The following is an 18,885-nucleotide window of genomic DNA, read 5'->3' as shown; positions in this document are numbered from 1 at the left end:
ATTATTTCCCCTATAACTTCCGCCTTGTTTAGCATTATTGCTTGCTGAAATGTTTATTTTCTGATAGCTGTTTTTACTGTAAACAAATTATAACAAATAAATTATATTAGCTTGAATTTTGTTAATTAAAGAATTTGGAATCCATGGTAAACCAAAAGAAGCAAAACTAAGAAAATAGTTTAAAAACAAAAAGCAAGGAAACAGCTTAGCAGAAATCAGCACGGGCTTTTAATACTAGTAACTTGTAAGCGCTTTCGGTCAAGCCAATTGCTCAACCTTCAAAAAACTAAGAAAATACAAAGCGAACTGGATGACCAGGAAAGTAAAAGTAAAATTTTTATGAGCGCTTTCGTCAATTTTTAACTATGATAGTTAAAAATTGACGAAAGCGCTCAATAAAATTTTACTTTTACTTTCCAGGTCGTCCAGTTCACTTTGTATTTTCTTAATTAAAGAATTTGTCTTACATAATTTACAACTAGACACCATTAATATCGAGCAAAATGTATTTAAATTAATTAGGTAAAAGAATTTATACTAAGGTGAATGTTACCATTAAACGAATAATGTATATACACGTTTTCCAATTTTCCATGTTCCTCTGTAAAGTAGTCCATGAAATATGTCTTCCATAATAGGATTAAACTGAACTATTCACTTCAGCTGGTTCTAAGTGAGCAATTAACATTCAATAAAAGACTATAAGAAGAAAAAACTACATACATGTGAATGTGTTCTTAATATTTTGCATGTGAGATGCATGCCTACTAAAAGGTCCACATAGTTTATTACATATCCCCATGTGTTGTAGACCTGGAATTTTTGCAGGCATAAAATTGAGACAGATTTACTTGGGTCTAGAGCTTCCTCAACCACCTGATCTACAAAAAAAATTTAAGAAAGAGGATACAGTATTTGTACAAAAATGTACACTTCTGCACCTTCTGTGTTGATAAGATTTATTGCCTCTGTTCTGGTTTGGTAACTATTACAGTTTTCCTTCTGTTTGTGATCCTGCCAGGAGTCCAGGGCAGTAGTATTATTATTATTGCTTAAGTTAATAAAGATGACTAGTATCTCTGATACTACTGTAAATTCTTTGGTCAGGTCAATGTACTATCTGCTTTATTTTGTCTATATTAATACGTATATGTTCTTTACATAAATTGTGGTCAGAACTTGTTAATGCCTCTTGACCAATGCTAAGGCTAATTTCAACTCTTATAAGTGCATATAAATAGGATTGATAGTACAGAGCTGATGGGCTGGCAATTAAATTTAAAGGGCCTACAAATATTTATTTCTACAGTCCCTTGCTAGCATATTAAAATCAAGATAAAGATTAATTTAGAGGACTGTTATGTAATTTGGAATAGGGCAGCTCCAGATTTAAGCATTAAACATGGCTGCATTTATACAGTCATTCTTTGATTACCCACTTAATTCATATCAAAGTCATGGGGGAGCCAGAACGTATTCTGGCACTCAATAGGCACATGGCTGTGATGCCTGTATAGTGGCATGTCTTTGGCATGTGAGGAAAAAAAAACTGGAGTATGTGGTGAAATGCACATGGATACAAAGAAGACAAGCAGACTCTGCTCCCAGTGTTTATATTTCTAATTGTAATTACTCAAGCCCAAATTTCTTCAGAACTACGTGGACTTGAATCAAGCAAGAAGGATTGCTCCTCTTCCCAACAGCTATTTTTTTCTAGTTACATGTTTTAGTATTAGAATATTTTATTTAATATCTTTGTGGATAACTAACAGTCTTATCTGTATAGTTTTAAGTGACTACTAGTAAGAGGAATAAAGGTGCAAGTTAAATTAAGAAGGGTAGTCTGAATCAAGGATTGCTACAAACAGGTGTGTAGTTTAGAAAATAGGTTTGGGGTTGAAAGGTATTTAATATTTTGTACAAGAAGACAAAAAGCATTATCTTGTTAATTAACAAAAAAGTCAGTTTGAGTAGGGTTGGTGTTTATATTTTCTAAAGTGTTCTTAAGGATAATAAAACAGATTAATATCTTACATATCTAACATAACATGATGTTTAATTAGTAGTATAATCAATAAAGAAAACTGTGTTTGATTGAAAAGAAAACTTCTATAAGCTATTTTTAAAGGAGTACTCATGTTTAAGTATCAGTTTTAAAAGAAAAAGACTCCATTTGTGTAACAAAGAAGTACCTCATATGTATGATCAACTTATGTATAAGCTATGTTATTGATAAAGTTATTTTTCACAAGTACACATTGGATGCTGCTGGTTTGTTAGTTCTATTAAACAGTAGTATGTATTGTATCATTCAAATGTGTTGGCTGTAAACCAGTAAAGGACAACATAGCAGCAACTGACTGCGTAACACATTGCTAAAAACTTACTTAACATTATTTTCTTTACTTTCTTATTTAAATTGTAAGGTTTTTCTTCAATTTTCAGTTTGTCTGCCAAATTTGTGCTCAACCGATCCTTCTGTTAAGTTTGTTTGAGTTCTGTGTTGCTTAATTTTTCCTGCATTTCCTCAGGTTTTAACTTGGGCTATGTCTTTTACATACCACTCTCTGTCTTCATCATTGATTGCCTCACAGGATTTTTCATGGGCACGTATTGGGAGCCTAACTACAAGCTTTTTTAACCTTGATTTGGTGTTGTCTTTTAACAACCAACAGCTGACAGTTGGTAACTGTCATTTGGCCAATGACAGTGCTGGCTACAAATGATGGAATCCATATTTTGATCCTGCTGTGTGTTACTACTATGCTTTTACTGCCTTAATGCTGATTTTTGTGATGCATCCTGAGGACCTGAGAGATCAGAACTTGGATTATGGCTTTCTATTATTCTTGCACTGGGGTTGTTGCTACAGAAACATGTACATAATCAGCTGTATTTTGAACAACTGCAGCTCTTAGCAATGGAGTAATCCCTAATTTTAATTGGAGACAGCAACAACTTGAGACTCTGTCTGCTTGATAATAGATTCCAAAATGCTGAATCATTTTTATTTCATGAAAGTTTTAGGGTAAATGTGGCATGAAGAGCTCACAGGACTTGATTTTTTTTCATCCATCAGTGGATTTCCTATGGGCATTGTCCAATGTGAATTAGTGGTTACCCAAACCTCTGTAAAGCACACAGGCTTCTTCCACAGGGAGAGCCATCCTTGTGAAGGGTCATGCAGGGTTGTCACCCCCACTGCATATGGAGATAAGGAGTAAAACAATAAGGGCGATAAGCCTAAGACCTCAGCTCTGTGGCAGCTGTGATGAAAAAATAATTACATCAGCAACACAGGGATTAACAAGCATTTCACCTACTTGTTATGTTATGTTATGTTATGTTATATGTAATATATGCAGCAAAATGTTAAATGGTGCCACCAATAAAAACTCATCCAAAAAAAAAGTGTTCACATCCATTCAACATCCCAGAAGAAACAAGCTTCAATGATATATGTGCTTTATGTAAATCACACAATGATCTCTACATAAATGAGAAATACTTCTGTAACACACTCCTCACAGAGGTGGAGCTCAGCCAGACAGAGCTGCCAATGTAAAATGTATGCCAATAAATGCAAAAGAGATTAGAACAAAGAGGCAGCTGACATTCATAAATACCACTGAGGCAGCCTTTCTCTGCAACAATAAAAATTTCACTCAGTTTTACATCAGCTTGTTAGCCTGAAAAGGATTATTATTAATATGTATGTTACACAGAGTAGTGTTCTGAGGCCCAAGAAATCTTTATCCTCAAGCAGACCATGTATGAATCAAGGTGGTGTTAATGTGCAGGTGCATCCCCCAGAAGTGCTGATCTGTAGGCTGCCATTGCTTCACAACATGCATTCGGATCATCGGGACATAAAAAATATATTTAAGCTACTTAATGCACAGATAGGTTACAACGGATGGGCATTATGCACAAGTATAAGATTCTAGCACAAGAAAGTAAAGTCATACTGGTTGACGCTACTACTGTCACCTTGATAAGTCAAGTAATACCATATTAGCAGAAGAGCAATGAAGTTCCCATATGAGTAGGATGGGATTATCTGTGCCTTGCTTTAAGCAGCACAGATAGGGCTATGAGACATTAGACCAAACCTGGAATATATGTTATCTGTCACTCACACTGCTGCTGTAACATTACATGCTCAATGAACTAAAGAATTATTGCCCTAACTGTTACTTGCCAGCTGCCTTATAACTTGTTATTTATTAACCTCCAGTACAAGTTAACAGTTAGCAATCAGAAATGCAAATTTATATTGGGGCTAAGTTTTTTTTTTCTCTTTGTTTACTTTACTGCTTCCATCTCTGGCTTTGGTACATGTAAATTTACATAGGAGTTAAGGTTAATGCATTTTTAATTATTTTGTTGTATTTAAATGGGTTTTGTAATAATAATAATACGAATAATAACATTTGCTTCAGGCTGCTTCTTTTTTTTTTAGGTTTTAGCAATGCTATATTCTATGGTTGGGCTAGTTCTGTCCTTGTGTGGAGAGTTTTTGTTATTCCATTTTAATTGAGTTTTGAAAGGTGGGACACTTTTTGGAGGGGGGGGGTAGATTTTTTTAGGCTTCCTGTTGATTTCAGCAGCCATCTTGTTTGACTTTCTATGGAAATTCTGTAGAATTCCAAAAAGACAGTGCAGCATTGTGAGTGACACTGATCAGCTACTCCATAATGTGATATAATGTAGCCTACAAAGGATCTCTGTGAGTTGCGGGAGGGGCACTCCACAAGTCAACACAGTTGCATGGGACAGAGTAAGGAAAAACTGCATACGTCTGCCACACTATGCATTTACAATATAGTGGTGTGCTGTGCCGTGCCGTGTGTTCAGCAATGTATTCTTGTCAGGGAACCCTGATGCATCCTAGTAATGAATAAATGTCCTTACCTCACATGCTGTCTGGCATGGGTCTATATTAGATCACCGAATGCTTAGGTAAGTGAACGGTGATTAATCGACCCCATGTAAGCGAAAGCTTACAAAACCAAACTGTCAGAAAGGGAAAAATATCGCTGTTCCAACAACAAAAACAAACAGTAAGCACATTAAAACATGAGATTAAGTGAAGGGCTTCACCCCCCATACCCCCAACGTCTTTCCCAGGGAAAGAATTCGCTTACATGCCGCTTTGATATTTTGCAGTTTCAGTTTTGTCAGTTTGACCAAGACGCATTCGAATACATGTGTCTTTGGTCTGCTGATAGGAACCCATCTGGCACAGGCTGTAGCATTACATACCTGAGCTGCATGCACTGTAAACTTCCATAGCTGGTGTGTGTGTGTGTGTGTGTGTGTGTGTGTGTGTGTGTGTGTGTGTGTGTGTGTGTGTGTGTGTGTGTGTGTGTGTATATATATATATATATATATATATATATATATATATATATATATATATATATATATATATATATAAAATTAATTTAGATATAATGTGTCTCACATAAACAGATAGACAGACAGACACACAGACACAGACATAAATAAACACATATGCCCTGTACAAACTTGTTCTTGCATTCATTGCTATATTTACATTGTCTTCCATGTGGCATATATTCACTACCTAATGGGTTGGGAAGGCATGTCAGATATGGATACATACCGACTGTTCCCTCTATATCGGATAGTATGATGCTGTCTTTATCTGGTGTCACACAATGGAGTTACACATCAGTTTAAACCTGTGCTACAAACTGGCAGGAATGGTTGCAGAATCTGGTGCGGTCTAAGTTTCCGTATTACCATGCCCATACCCAGTACCTCATTAGATGTTATGCAGGGAGCAATGGTCATTTGACATTGTCTGTACACCAAAACCCATACAAATCTGGCACAACATACTCTGCACAGCACAAGCTGTTTTGGAATTTGGCCAATTATATAAATATTTCCTTATATTTTCTTTACATTAAGCGTTTAATATCTTTCAGTGTTTTCATTTATTTTAATATGCTTAAGCTTAGACTAGTGTTTCAGTCTAGTACTTAGTTTAGATCTGATTTTTTTTGCTGGGAGATGTTATAATTCTGGTTTCTGTGTGCTTTACAATCAGTTTATTAATTTTATTTTGTTACTTAACTACTTTGTTTTTGAATGTCTCAGTGATGGCCTTACTGCCTCACACCTCACACCATTGTTTCTCCAGTATAGCTATCAGCTGAATCCCTGCTATGTGGAGTTTACATGTCCTCCCTGTGCCCATGTGGAGTTTTTCCAGGTGCACTGGTTTCCACTCATGTCCCAAAGAAATATTATAGGTGAATTGAAAATCCTCTAAAATTGTCCATTGATGTGCATAGCGTATGAATGGAAGTACACATATATCGACTGATGAGTTGTTACTCCATTTAAGGATGACTGTCTCTACCCTGTGCCCACTGAATGTTGACATAGGGTCTGACTTCACTCTGTGATGGATTGAGCAGTTAACTGAAGAATGAATAAATAAAGTTGTTAGTTGATTTTGAAGACAGTTTTGGATTGCACTCTGGCTGATTTGATATGTTAAGTGTAGTGTGTGAGGTTACTGTAATTTTGCATTGCAGTGCTTCATTACTTCAGTAACTGATCCGTTCAGGTGATGGTATGCACATGGTGTACATAAACTTCTGGTGGTACATGTAGGTTCTAGAAAAACTACTGTTGGCACTCATAGGGTGTAAGTTAATAAAATATATAGTATTTTAGGCAGCATGTGTTTCTATTCCAGAACTGTGTTGAAGTCCATAGTTAGAAGAAATATAACACACTCACTTAGAAACTAAAAGAAAGAATTCCTGTCCATGCCCAGTTAGTATAGGGTGACCTGACCTCCTGGCAGTCTCAGTATCGATGATGCCTCTCTGTCCTAACATACAGAACTAAACTGCATATAAGAGGGAATAACTTACCTCTGAATCAGAGAACAGTATCCTGACCGGGTTTCTCTTTTCTAAACCATAACTGGTGCCCAGCAGTTGTACCCCACCCACCTACTTAACTTGTCTGTATCACACTAGCTTTAAAAATTGACATGCTGCATCAAATGTTGTAAATCAGCCTTTTTTTTTACTTCAGATATTGCTGTAAAAGCAAACGAAGATGTAATAACTAATACATTGTTATTCTGTTTTCATTAAACTTGTAATAAGTAATAAAATCAAACAATCCCTATTAAATATTTTGCTGATTTTGATCCACACTTTCTGTGACTAAAACAAAATATTCACATGATAAGATACTTAATTTGTTTTAGTTGAGAATAGGTGACTCACCTACTTTACCAACACTGTATGTTTTTCCAAAACCTGCGGACTGGTCTTTTACTTTCCATTTTTGGAAGAGCTGCTTAAACATGGCAGATTCTGCACCATCATTCACAGTTTCAACATTCGTAGTGTAAGAATATCCTTTCAATTTGATGAACTCCTAAATTCAGATGGACACAGAACAATAGTATTTTAGACTGTTGCTTAGTTATGCATGTATGCTGCAAATTTGTATTATTTATCAAGGGCTACTCAGTTAGGATGTGACATCTCATTTCGTAGGTACCTCTCCTTTCATGCTGATCTGCTTCTACTTGTACAGGAAGTTTGGGACACTGAATGCTACAGTTAATGACTAGCCCAGAAGTGTAAGAAGGCCATGGTGCTAATACTTTACCTTCATTCTAAGGATCCACAGTCTGTGATAAGTGCAAGTAATTAGATTTCATCACAAAGAAAGAAGAAGGGTTAGCAAATCTATGTGAGGATGTGAGGGGAGTCAACAGTCATCGCTTAAGCTGCAATGTCTTGTACCAGAGTTCACAGAATCACATTTACACCTTACTAGCATGCACCCATAAACCTTACCTGCTTTTCCACAGAGCAATATGCCAGTCATACCAGGGTAAATTTATAAACATCCATTCAATTGTCTAATTCCTTCTTAAAGGAAAATAGTCACATCGCTTGATCTGGAGAGGAAGTTTGTTCCAGACAAGGCATAGTTGTTGCATGACAAATCTGTCTCTCCACCATGATTTGTTTACTTACTGAAGCAGGTTCTAGCATTTGCAAGACTGTCTGATTTGTAGAAAAACAATGGTCTTGGATTACTAGATCCCTAATGGCCCAGAAGGCAAGGCACAGACCATCCCTAAGGAATCAATAGGTCACTGAATACAGGGATAAGGCCTTCAGCCTCTTTTCATAGCTCAGGTCTTTTAATCCCATGATCTTATCTGTCAAGACCCTTTGGGATCTATGTGCTTGATATGGTCAGTGAGCTACATCCCAAAGTGCAGAACACAGAGGCGTCAGGACTTTTTTGAACCTTGAGGAAATACCCAGGTCTCTTACAACATTTTCAATTTGGAGTAGGGTGTTTCTATACTATAAACTGGGTAGAGGGTTTGTTTGCCAAATGGAACAATATTGTATTTTTTAACATTTAGTTTTAGTCTTTTGTCAGCAAACCAGCTATATAACATGCACAAATTTATTTGTAGCTTCTGCATATCCGAGGGGGACTCAAGAATAACACCCATTTGATGATCATCAGCAAACTTGGCCATCCTGAGTTTCTCATTTTTAATTTTGAGATCAGACAATTACTTAAGGTCCTAGCATGAAAAGTATGGTATCCCACTAGTTACTTTTACTTTCTTGCTCTATGAGGCTGCATCTGGGTCCTGTCCCCTCAGCCAGTTAGCTATCAATCTAATTAAATAGGAATTGATTTGAAGCGCATTTAGCTTATTGATAATGCTGACATGTGATATAGTATCAAAAGTTTTGGCAAGGTCAAGGTATCCTGTATGGACAGCATGACCACTGCCCATGGCTTGACTACCCTCTCAAAAATATTTAACTGATTCATTAAACAGGATCTACCCTTAACAAAGCCAAGCTACTGGAGGTTAAGTTTTATAAGATTTTTATTTTGTAGTTTATCAGATGTGTTATGCCCCTTTCTTGGTGAGGCTCTTTAGACTTATGGGACGTTAATTCTCAGGGTGCATGGTGGGGTCACTCTTGGAAAGAGGCATCAAAACCTGCTGTGCACCAAACTTCAGGGACAAAGGCAGTGGCTAAGATCAGGATGAAGAGCTGTAGGAGCTGGTCCACCAGCACATGCTTAGTACTGTTCAGCAGGTAGCCTGGTATGTTATTAGGTCTCATACCTAATTTATTATTTGTTTTGGAAAGTCATTTTGAGAAGAGTTCTTTTGTGATAATACAGGGTTTTAGATCCTTAGGCATATGTGTGTTTGGTATAGATGTCTCTGGGGTGACACTAGCACTGAATTTCTTTGCCTGTGTATTTGTGACATCCACTGGATCAGAGTAGGTAGTATGATTTTGGATGAGTTTAGGGCAATGTTGTTTGTTATTTTATAACTTCCTGATTTAGGTAAAGAAAGACCTGTAATTATCCTTAGTTTCTGATATTATGTTAATCCTCTTAACTTATGATAAAGCAAGAAATTTGGTGGCGTCGGAAACAAGGTAAGTAGAGAGTCATTATCTTCCAATTGATGTCTAATTATCAGCGGTATCACAATTATGGATTGACAGCTATCCACATCCTGCAGGAGAGGATGTCATTGGCAAAGATAAGTCCAACAGGACAGCATTTTACAGCAGAAGGGCAGTCTGAAATGTTCAATGATGACCTGAGGAAAACCACAAGACCAGTAAAACGATGCTTCTCTCAAGGCTGTGCACTAAATATGTTACTTTCATAGGTATAAACCAGTGATCTTTCCGTTTATTTTAATTAGTTGCTGCATAAATACTAAGATACAATGGCTCCTTTTTTCACAATTGAATATGCAAATTCTAAATGACAAGACAGTAACTGCTAACTTACGTCTCCACTCTCTTTTTATAAAAAGGATGATTATGTAGTCTTTTTTTACTCTAAGATGTCATTTTAAGCAAGTGATATGATCTAGCAGGATATATAAACACACAATTATTATCATCACAGAAAAAGCAAGCTCACCACATGTTTCATAGTACAGCATACAGCAATGTAAGTCCAGCCACAATCCATTAAGGGTATGGAATCTCAGCATGCATCACATTTCTTTCATAAATCTAAGTAGATACTACCTCCAACTTATGAATAATTACTCTATGACTGTTATAGGTACTATTTAATGTATATACAAATTCTCCTATCCAAATGGAGCATAAACCCATACCATACATGTACAGAGTACTAGCTAACATTTAAAGGGACATTTGTTTTCTTTGGTACATCCTCAAATATTATGTCTTCTCAGCTGCTCTTTTGACCCATTTCTTCCCTACAGGTAAGAGCTCTGTGGCCCAATCATTCCACTAAGGATGAGGACTGAGAGATCTAGGAGGGGTCATCCATATGGAGAAATCGGAGTTTTTACTATAGAAATAGCATGTTTCACTACACATCCCTAGTGATACCCTAGGGATGGGTGTGGATAGTTATTGCACAGGAATATCACTAATTTTCACATGTGACAAAAGTCTCCTGATGCCCCCTTCCCCCTTAATGCTAATACCTGCACATGCTGCTTGGTCTCCACCGAGGGGCTCAAACAGAGCATGCATAAACATGTGCTCCCTCCTTCTCATCCAGAAAGAAGTGAGCAGAGTCAGACTCAGGCGCTCATTCTTCCCCTCAAAAAAGAACATTCTGCTCAGAGTTATTACCGTATCCTTCTAAAGGCACAGAACTGACGTAAAGGTACTGGAAATTAGTACCAAAACCAAAACGCAATAGCCGCAAAACTTCTGTTTTAGGAAATATCTCATATGTCAGAAATTGTTGCATTGTAGAGACTACCTGCTGGTTAAAACAACTGTGAGACATTCATAATTATTTCTATAGTCAAACAGCTGCCCAGTCACAGGTTTTAGACTGAAGATGTGCAGCTTTCAAATGTGTCACAGTTTGTGAAGCAATTCCAAAATAAATGCTGCTCAACCGAAATGGAGTTCCACATTTCCTTAAGTTTTCAGACAGTGACACAAACAATCAAAAATGCCACAGCATATGATTTTGAATAGTGTAACTCCTAGGAGTGTGGAGCATAAAGAGTAGAATAGCATGGTACATCAGTTTTTATCTAGAAGCAGCTAACAGATTTGTGGCAGATATCAGTCTAGGAAATTAAGGCACTAATAAAAGTGAATCTGGCTCTTCAGAGCTGCTGTAGTGGTAGCAGGCCGCAGCATTTCAGCAGTTGTTCTCTTACAGGGGAGAACATTTTAATGGGGTAATGTCACACTACTGTAAACACCTAAAACCATCACCTTTCATATGAGAAGGGGAGGAACAATATGACATCCCATATCCTTGCATGATGTTACACATTTTTTCTTAATTATTTTACAAAACCAAAAGACTTAAGCTTTGCATAATATTAACATTTTTCAGTTATAATGTATGCTCAGTGACTCACCAGTGCTTTGGACATTGCTGTCTGTTTTTCTGCTTTAGTGGCACCTTTACCCTTCCAGACATAAATTTTGGCACCACCTTGATCCAGAATATAGCAGTCCTGAAAAAAAAGTAAGATTACTGTGGTCAAATAGATCCTGAAAAAAAAGTAAGATTACTGTGGTCAAATAGATAATTTCTTAGAGTGCATTTTCAGAATAATTTGTTTTCTTGTGCTGTTGATAATTCTGTTCTTCACCCATTTCTGCTTCTTCTTCCGTGGCTTCCTTACTACATGGGTAGAATAGCCCATCTTTCTTGCAGATGGAATATTACACATTCTAGGATTACCTTTTTCCTAGCCACTGTTGCTAACACTACATTTTGTTAAACTGTACTTCTGCGGATTTCCAATAATTGTGTTTCAAGTGTGTGGTAGTCTGGTTTATGGATTTCTAACCAAGAAGCTCTTGTGTTGACAGTCTGAAACAAAAAATACTTCATACTATTACAGCTATAAGCTAGCATCTAATCTAACAAATTAAATGCATAGCTATGGTCTTTGACAGTTAAAACTGACAGCTCTGCCTTTTCTTCACAGTATACCATGACAGCTGCTATTTCAAAGTCCAGAACAAATCTACATTTTACCTGCCAAAAAAGACATTTTTGGATTTATTGTGCAACTCTGGCTTCTAGAACATACAACAATTTTTATGTATTACTCCATCGAAACAGTAATGAAAAATGTGCACAACTTAAACTGTAACATTTAAGCCCTTGCTTTTATTCTTAGCAGTGCAATCTATATTAGTGAATCTTTCTCCCTAGCAGAGCTAATCCATTAGATATTCATTATAGAAGAAGGAAAGAATTTTATCTAGAATCCTGATAAGTGAATTCAGTCCCCTTCTCCATCCTTTCTTCCAATGGTCCAGCAAAATGTGTGGAATGCAGTGAGCTACTAACAACTTCATTTTGTAATGTAAATTGAACCCCTTAAACTGCTGAACAACACTCAGCACACACAAAGGACTGTTTTTTCCAAGCTGAATACATTTAATTTTAACATGCTTGTTAGTATGAAACTGATTTAGGCAGTGCAATTGCTAGCATGGTAGTTATTCATCATTCTTTATATTTCAGACATCGTAGTTGTCTTCAACGAAGGCTGCTGTGCTGATTACTGCTATGGACCAAGTGGGCAATTCGTTTTTTACTTAGTTTCACTTTCAATTTTATCCATATAGTTGGTAATTAACATTATATAACAACAACTGTAGATCTTTCTGATTTGTAAGGCACAGCACAGAAGCAGAAAATCCATTTTGCACAAGTGACACTTTCAAAGAGCTAATAATCACCTATGTTCCTAAAATCTCATAGTGTGTTTGCCCAGTCACATGATCTTCTAAAGTACAGCTTGAGCACAAATATTTTTGGAACATACATACGCCAACTGTTCAATTTATAAGTAACTGTAACACAAAAATATAAGCATTTTTGCAGGAGGAGATTGCCATATGGGGAAGCAAGTCTTCATCTCCCAAACTTTATTATTTTCCCACTGAGGTCACTGCATTGATTGCTGATTGACAATTTAGTGTAGTTGTTTATATATATATATATATATATATATATATATATATACACACACACACACACACACACACACACACAGAATCACAATAACCATCATATTAGGAAACTGTATGGGGTGTAGCTTGTGTTATACCAGTACATGCTTTATTTGAAAGTAGGTGCAATTTAGTTGCACAAAACTGATATTGCGATTTTCTTAGAAAATGTAATGAAGCAAAGAAACTAACTTCTGTATACATGCTGTACATAATTAAAACTTACATCATGGTTCAACATCTCTTGGACCAAGGGACGGGTACCAACGTCTGTCACCTTCATCTGGCCATCTGCATCTGAAACACTAAAAGGAAGAGGAGTTGTTGCAAAATTAGATTTGTAAACCTGGATATAAAATGCCTTACCTTTTCTATCAGACTCTTCTCTTCCTTTCTTCTGTACAAGTCAGAAAAAGCATGTATAATCATGGAACAAGGGATAATAAAAATAGCAAAACAAGCTTTGAATTTGGTAATACATGGCCAAAAAGAGGAGAGCTAGCAGAGTATCCTGACAAAGAAAACAGCCATTTGACAATGCCAAATGTTGGTTTGCATTGCAATGTTTGTGTTGCATTATGTTGTAAAGTAATGCTGGAATGGTAGTCTTGGAAATAAGAAATGGCATGAAAAACAACACATCATGTACAATGGATTACATAATTCATTAACATAAAATGTTTTATTCTAGCAGATAAAAAATATCATAGGGAGACTATACATAGCATTATGATTTGCTCCTTTGGCATGTATTGCCAAATATAAGCAAAATAGTTTTCTAATTACCTTGCTTTAACAACAGGCAACAGTGTACTATTAATTAAAAATTATGTTGCCTTCAAAGGCAGTTATTAACCATGGAAACAAAATACAGTATTTTGCTGTTGAAGAGTTTACTGGAAAGCAATGTTGCTAGCATCTTTAAAAAGCTTTATGTTCCTTTTACAAAGTATTTTTCTCTAATATAAGAAAACCAATAGACAAACCATTAAACTACAAATAAAATAAAAATGCCAAGGAGGTTTAAAAATTCACAGACTGAATTTAATGTACTAAAACTAGTAATGTGAAGCACTTTTCATCCAGTCGGATCACCAGACTTCTTCAGACAAAATCTACTACACAGACACAAAGTTTAAATACATAAAACTTTTCCCTCCATCCAAAAATTCAACCAATCGGGTGTGATACATCGTTTACAACTTATTAATCAATTAACATTCATCCCTTATACATAGCTCTGCTTTAAAGGTATATAAATATCCACTAAAATGTATCCACGTTTAATTTCCTATATATTGATAAAATCTTTCCCATATTTCATAAACATATGCATGTAAAACAATCCACACTGTTCCTCCTTTCTCAATTATAATCAATTAAAGATGGATGGGAGGAAGCAAACAAAACATTCAAAAGGTCAAACAACCTAATCTAAAATAGTATTAAACATTATACTGTTAGTTTTATACATAAAAAAATTATGTTAATTGATTAATAAGTTGTAAACGATGTATCACACCAAATTGGTTGAATTTTTGGATGGAAGGAAAAGTTTTATGTATTTAAACTTGGTGTCTGTCTAGTAGATTTTGTCAGAAGAAGTCCGGTGATCCGACCAGATGAAAAGCGCTTCACATTACTGGTTTTAGTACATTAAATTCTGTCTGTGAATTTTAAACCTCCTTGGCATTTTTATTTTGTTTGTTCACTAATATATAAGTAATACTAAAAATGCCTATTATTGCACAAAAATAAAAGATGATCATGGAAACACAACTTATAGTGTAATGGTCTTTCTGCTTTGACAAGTGTTGTTCTCTGATACTCAACAGTAAATTGCTGTTGCAAGATGCCTGACATTGATTAAAATAATGTTACTACTAATAATAATAATAATAATTAAACGTTTGCTGCAGAAAATAAAAGATAATTGGGGTGACGCAACATAGTCTTATTGTATTTCTGCTTTGACAAACACTTTTCTCTGATATTTGATAATGAGAGGTATAAGCCAGAAACAGACAACATGATATTTAATTTACATTGCATTACAACATGCAGCATTTTAGTGTTGATTAAAATTAATGTTGCTTTCACAGTTGCCGGTGATTAAGAGGAAACAACATACAGCATTTTGTTGCAGCTTGAAAAAAATATAATCATAGGTTCCCCTTTTTGACACAGAAGTATACATGTACTCCTATGATCTCCATCAACTCATCCAAGAGTCCCTGAGGGAGTCTACAGAGACTCACTAACCTGGACTGGATTTAGATTTGGGAGCATAGTGAAGAGAATGTTATGAATCTGTCCCATGTCAAGGTCCCTCATTATTTCAGTGCTGAGGTTCAAGTCAGTAGCTGGGATGGGATTTGGATTTTTTTGTGATTCAGCATGCAGCATGTCATTTACATGGGGTTGGACATGGCCTTATACCATCAGGCTTGGGGTCACCTCTGAGCAGGGCCGGTATGTGGAGTTTCTTTAACCTTTTTTAACTTAGCACATATGGCATCTGTTTTGAGCCCTTTTGATCCTTGGTGAGGTCTTTTTTGGTCTCCAGTTGCTGCATTTGTGCCATGTGTTTGGTGGTACATCCCAGGCATTGTATTGTACTCGATTATGATGATGATGGATGAGTAAGAGTAGATGACCTCCCTAATCTAGATGGGATAACTGGTTTAACTGGTTTGGAGTCTCCAGCAATAATAACCATCTAAGTTTGTGGGTTCTGTCCAGTTTTACTCCCATCAGTGACATAGGGGTATATATTTACTGGTGGAGCTTATCTATAATAATGCCTGAGTGGGGTGGTATTGTATCGAAGGGCTTGACAGGTCCAGATCTGTTGTGGACCATCTTCCCTTCACAATGGCAATGACTGACTGTTTCAAAGTCAACCAGTTTAAGAGGCAGGATCTGCCCTTAACAAAGCCAAACTGGGTAGGATAGAGATCCAGTGTGTCTGGGTCCCCCCATCTTTATTTATATGATGATCTTTCCTTTAGCTTTGCTTGCAGACCAAGCTAGTCAGCAGGCTGGGGGCGATAGTTTCCAGGGTCTGTTGAGGCACCACCTTTGTGCAGTTTTTTATCATTTTGCAAGTTGTTATAAAAATATTTGATAATTGCAAGTGAGTATTTCTAAAACATAAAAAATAATCTTGAGGAAAATATAAAATATTATAGTCTTGCTACTTCAGCCAGTATGTTTTCTAATACATGACTGTGAAGCTCTTTTCCCCAACACTTAATAGCGAGATTTTTAATAATAAGAAAACGTATTATTTTAAAAAAATGATGTTCATAGAGAAGCTGCATAAAAAATTATGATCTTGCTGCCTTCATTAGAAATGTTCTCTGATACCTAATAATGAAGCTCTGTTCTCGTATACCCAATACAGAGTCTTCAATAATAAAACATATTTTACTGCAGAGTATTAAAGATGATCATATGAAGCAGCACACAGCATTATTGTCTTGTTCATTTGACAGACCCTGTTCTATGATATGCAGTAGTAAGAAATAATAATCAACATAGATAGCATGCATCATTTTACGGTTTTGTTTTAAACAAAATTTCTTTCATGAGCAATCCTAATTCTTGTGGAAGCAATGTATACCATTTGTTGTTGAATTAACCTCACTGGGGCCTCTCGGATAAGATTCTGATGCTACCTACGTCCATTTGAGTTCTTATTCCATTAGGAAGTTGCTTCTGATAGGCAGTTATGTTGCATATAGCTAGCTTTATCTTTTTCCACATGTGTGTACTTTTCTGCTGAGTATTAGAGCGTGACTAACAACTTATCTTTAAGCTTAGGGTTTTAATTTGTGTCCCTAACATTACCTACTGAGCTACATGGATTTTGGTAGCTCAATGACTGGAAAAAGAAAGTGGAAATTATTGGGTTTAGACACAAGTAATAAGGAAATGGAGTAGCTTGACAGGGGTGGACTTCAGCTGTGGCACTTAAGTTTTTTTATTTACATGTATAGACTGTATAGCCCTTTTAAATAAGAGACCATATGGTAGAGTACAATGCAGTATTTTGTACATATCTAATAAAACACCGTGCACAGCTTAAAAAATGAAAGATTCTTACGAAAATGTAATGGGACCATAAAAATGTAAGCTACACAGCCAGATTAGGGGTGCTACTGTATTCAATAGACTTCTGATTTTAGTGGTGAACTGTATTCTGGTGCAAAGGCTTTGTCAGACCCAAATCTGTTTTGACCTGTTTAGGCATTCTCCACAAATAAGAATACATATATGTGCACAGATAATATACATCTGTGTATTACATATCAATACATCTATATGTTTATATTTCTTTCTCGTCTTCCCTCTCTCTCTCTTTATATATATATATATATATATATATATATATATATATATATATATATATATATAGACATATTATGTAGCTGATTGATGTGTTTAGAAATGCTACACACACACATATTATATATATATATATATATATATATATATATATATATATATATATATATATATATATATATGTACTTTGGTAAGAACCTTGTAGCAGCATTTCGTTCTGGTATAATATGGTAATGCTTTCCACAAATGCCCAGGAAATTCTAAATAACCTGGGAAACAAATGATGCTAAAAGAAAAGGTGGGAGTGGAAGGTAGAATGTTAAAGATATTAGTGTCTAACTGAGGAGGGACTTTGTGCCTAGAATGGTGATTCCACTTGTGCCATGACCATAGGAAGCTGAGATGTTATAGATTACCAGAGAAGAAAGTCCTGTGGATGGACTCAAGGTAGAACAAGAAAACTACACTTGAATGGATTTACAGCAGTGTGACTTGACCTACTGAAGGAGAACTGCTCTGTTCCATTTAAATGACGATGGTTTAAACTTTGAGTTTATAAGTTCTAAATTCTGAACTGTGATTTATTCAAGACTGTATTGTGCAAAAGTATGCATCCATTTTATTTTCAGCTTTGGCAAGTGGATTTTAATCCAGTATTTTCACTGTAAATAATCTTCAAATAAAAGAGAGTGTCTCCACTGTCTTATACCTGCTACTACATATAGATATATATATATATATATATATATATATATATATATATATATATATATATATATATATATACTTTGAAACATTGAAGTATGCCAATCTTGAACAGCTAAACATCGATCCCAAAGCATTGAAAGTTAATATACTAAAAAAAGTCTTATGTTTCTGCAGGGGGAGAAAACTCCCCTGTACTTCCATGTGGTGGGATGCACCCCCCACACTCCCTGCTAATTATATACATCAACTCTGAGATCACTCTACAGTAGGAAAGGGCAAATTTCCCAATCCCCACTGTGCACAATATTGCACGAACTTAACACTGGCAGAAGTAATCAAATGAATTTCAATCCCTTCTGACCGTGTTAAATATGTTCAAGATTACAAACATTTGATTATTTGGAGTGTTTCCAAATATCTCTCTCTCTCTCTCTGTACACACACACGTGTGTGTGTGTGTGTGTGTGTGTGTGTGTGTGTGTGTGTGTGTGTGTGTGTGTGTGTGGGTGTGTGTATCAACAAAAAGGAAAAACTAGTTGTATAAGAACAACTGCTCTAGATACTGGCATACAAACTATTAAGATGGACCATTGTCATGACTTCATATATAAGATGCATGTCAAAGTTCATTCTGCATTATTATGAAAAATAAAAAAAAGGACCCAAGCTGGAAGTGCATGTTTAAAACACGGCTTAGTAAGTTAAGTTAAAAGAAAAGATGAGTGCTTCCGCCCTTGTCAGAGCTTCATCAGATCTGTGTATATATATA

General features: G+C 35.8%; 1 protein-coding gene across 1 annotated transcript in view; it reads right to left on the bottom strand.

Moving 5' to 3' along the window:
* Positions 1 to 18,885, bottom strand: part of AVIL (advillin) — a 456,785-nt gene that overhangs the window by 171,742 nt on the left and 266,158 nt on the right. Inside the window, exons 8-10 of the mRNA XM_044083463.1 lie at positions 13,285 to 13,363; positions 11,444 to 11,542; positions 7,281 to 7,434 (exon numbers count right to left, since the gene is read on the bottom strand). Of these exons, the coding sequence (XP_043939398.1) occupies positions 7,281 to 7,434; positions 11,444 to 11,542; positions 13,285 to 13,363 (332 nt within the window). The remainder of the gene's footprint in view (positions 1 to 7,280; positions 7,435 to 11,443; positions 11,543 to 13,284; positions 13,364 to 18,885) is intronic.

This window comes from Protopterus annectens, chromosome 9.part0, assembly GCF_019279795.1.
Source record: "Protopterus annectens isolate FY-2018-M chromosome 9.part0, PAN1.0, whole genome shotgun sequence".
Lineage (NCBI taxonomy): Eukaryota > Metazoa > Chordata > Ceratodontiformes > Protopteridae > Protopterus > Protopterus annectens.
Note: the sequence above shows the minus strand (reverse complement) of the source record. Positions and strands in the feature narration are given on the sequence as shown.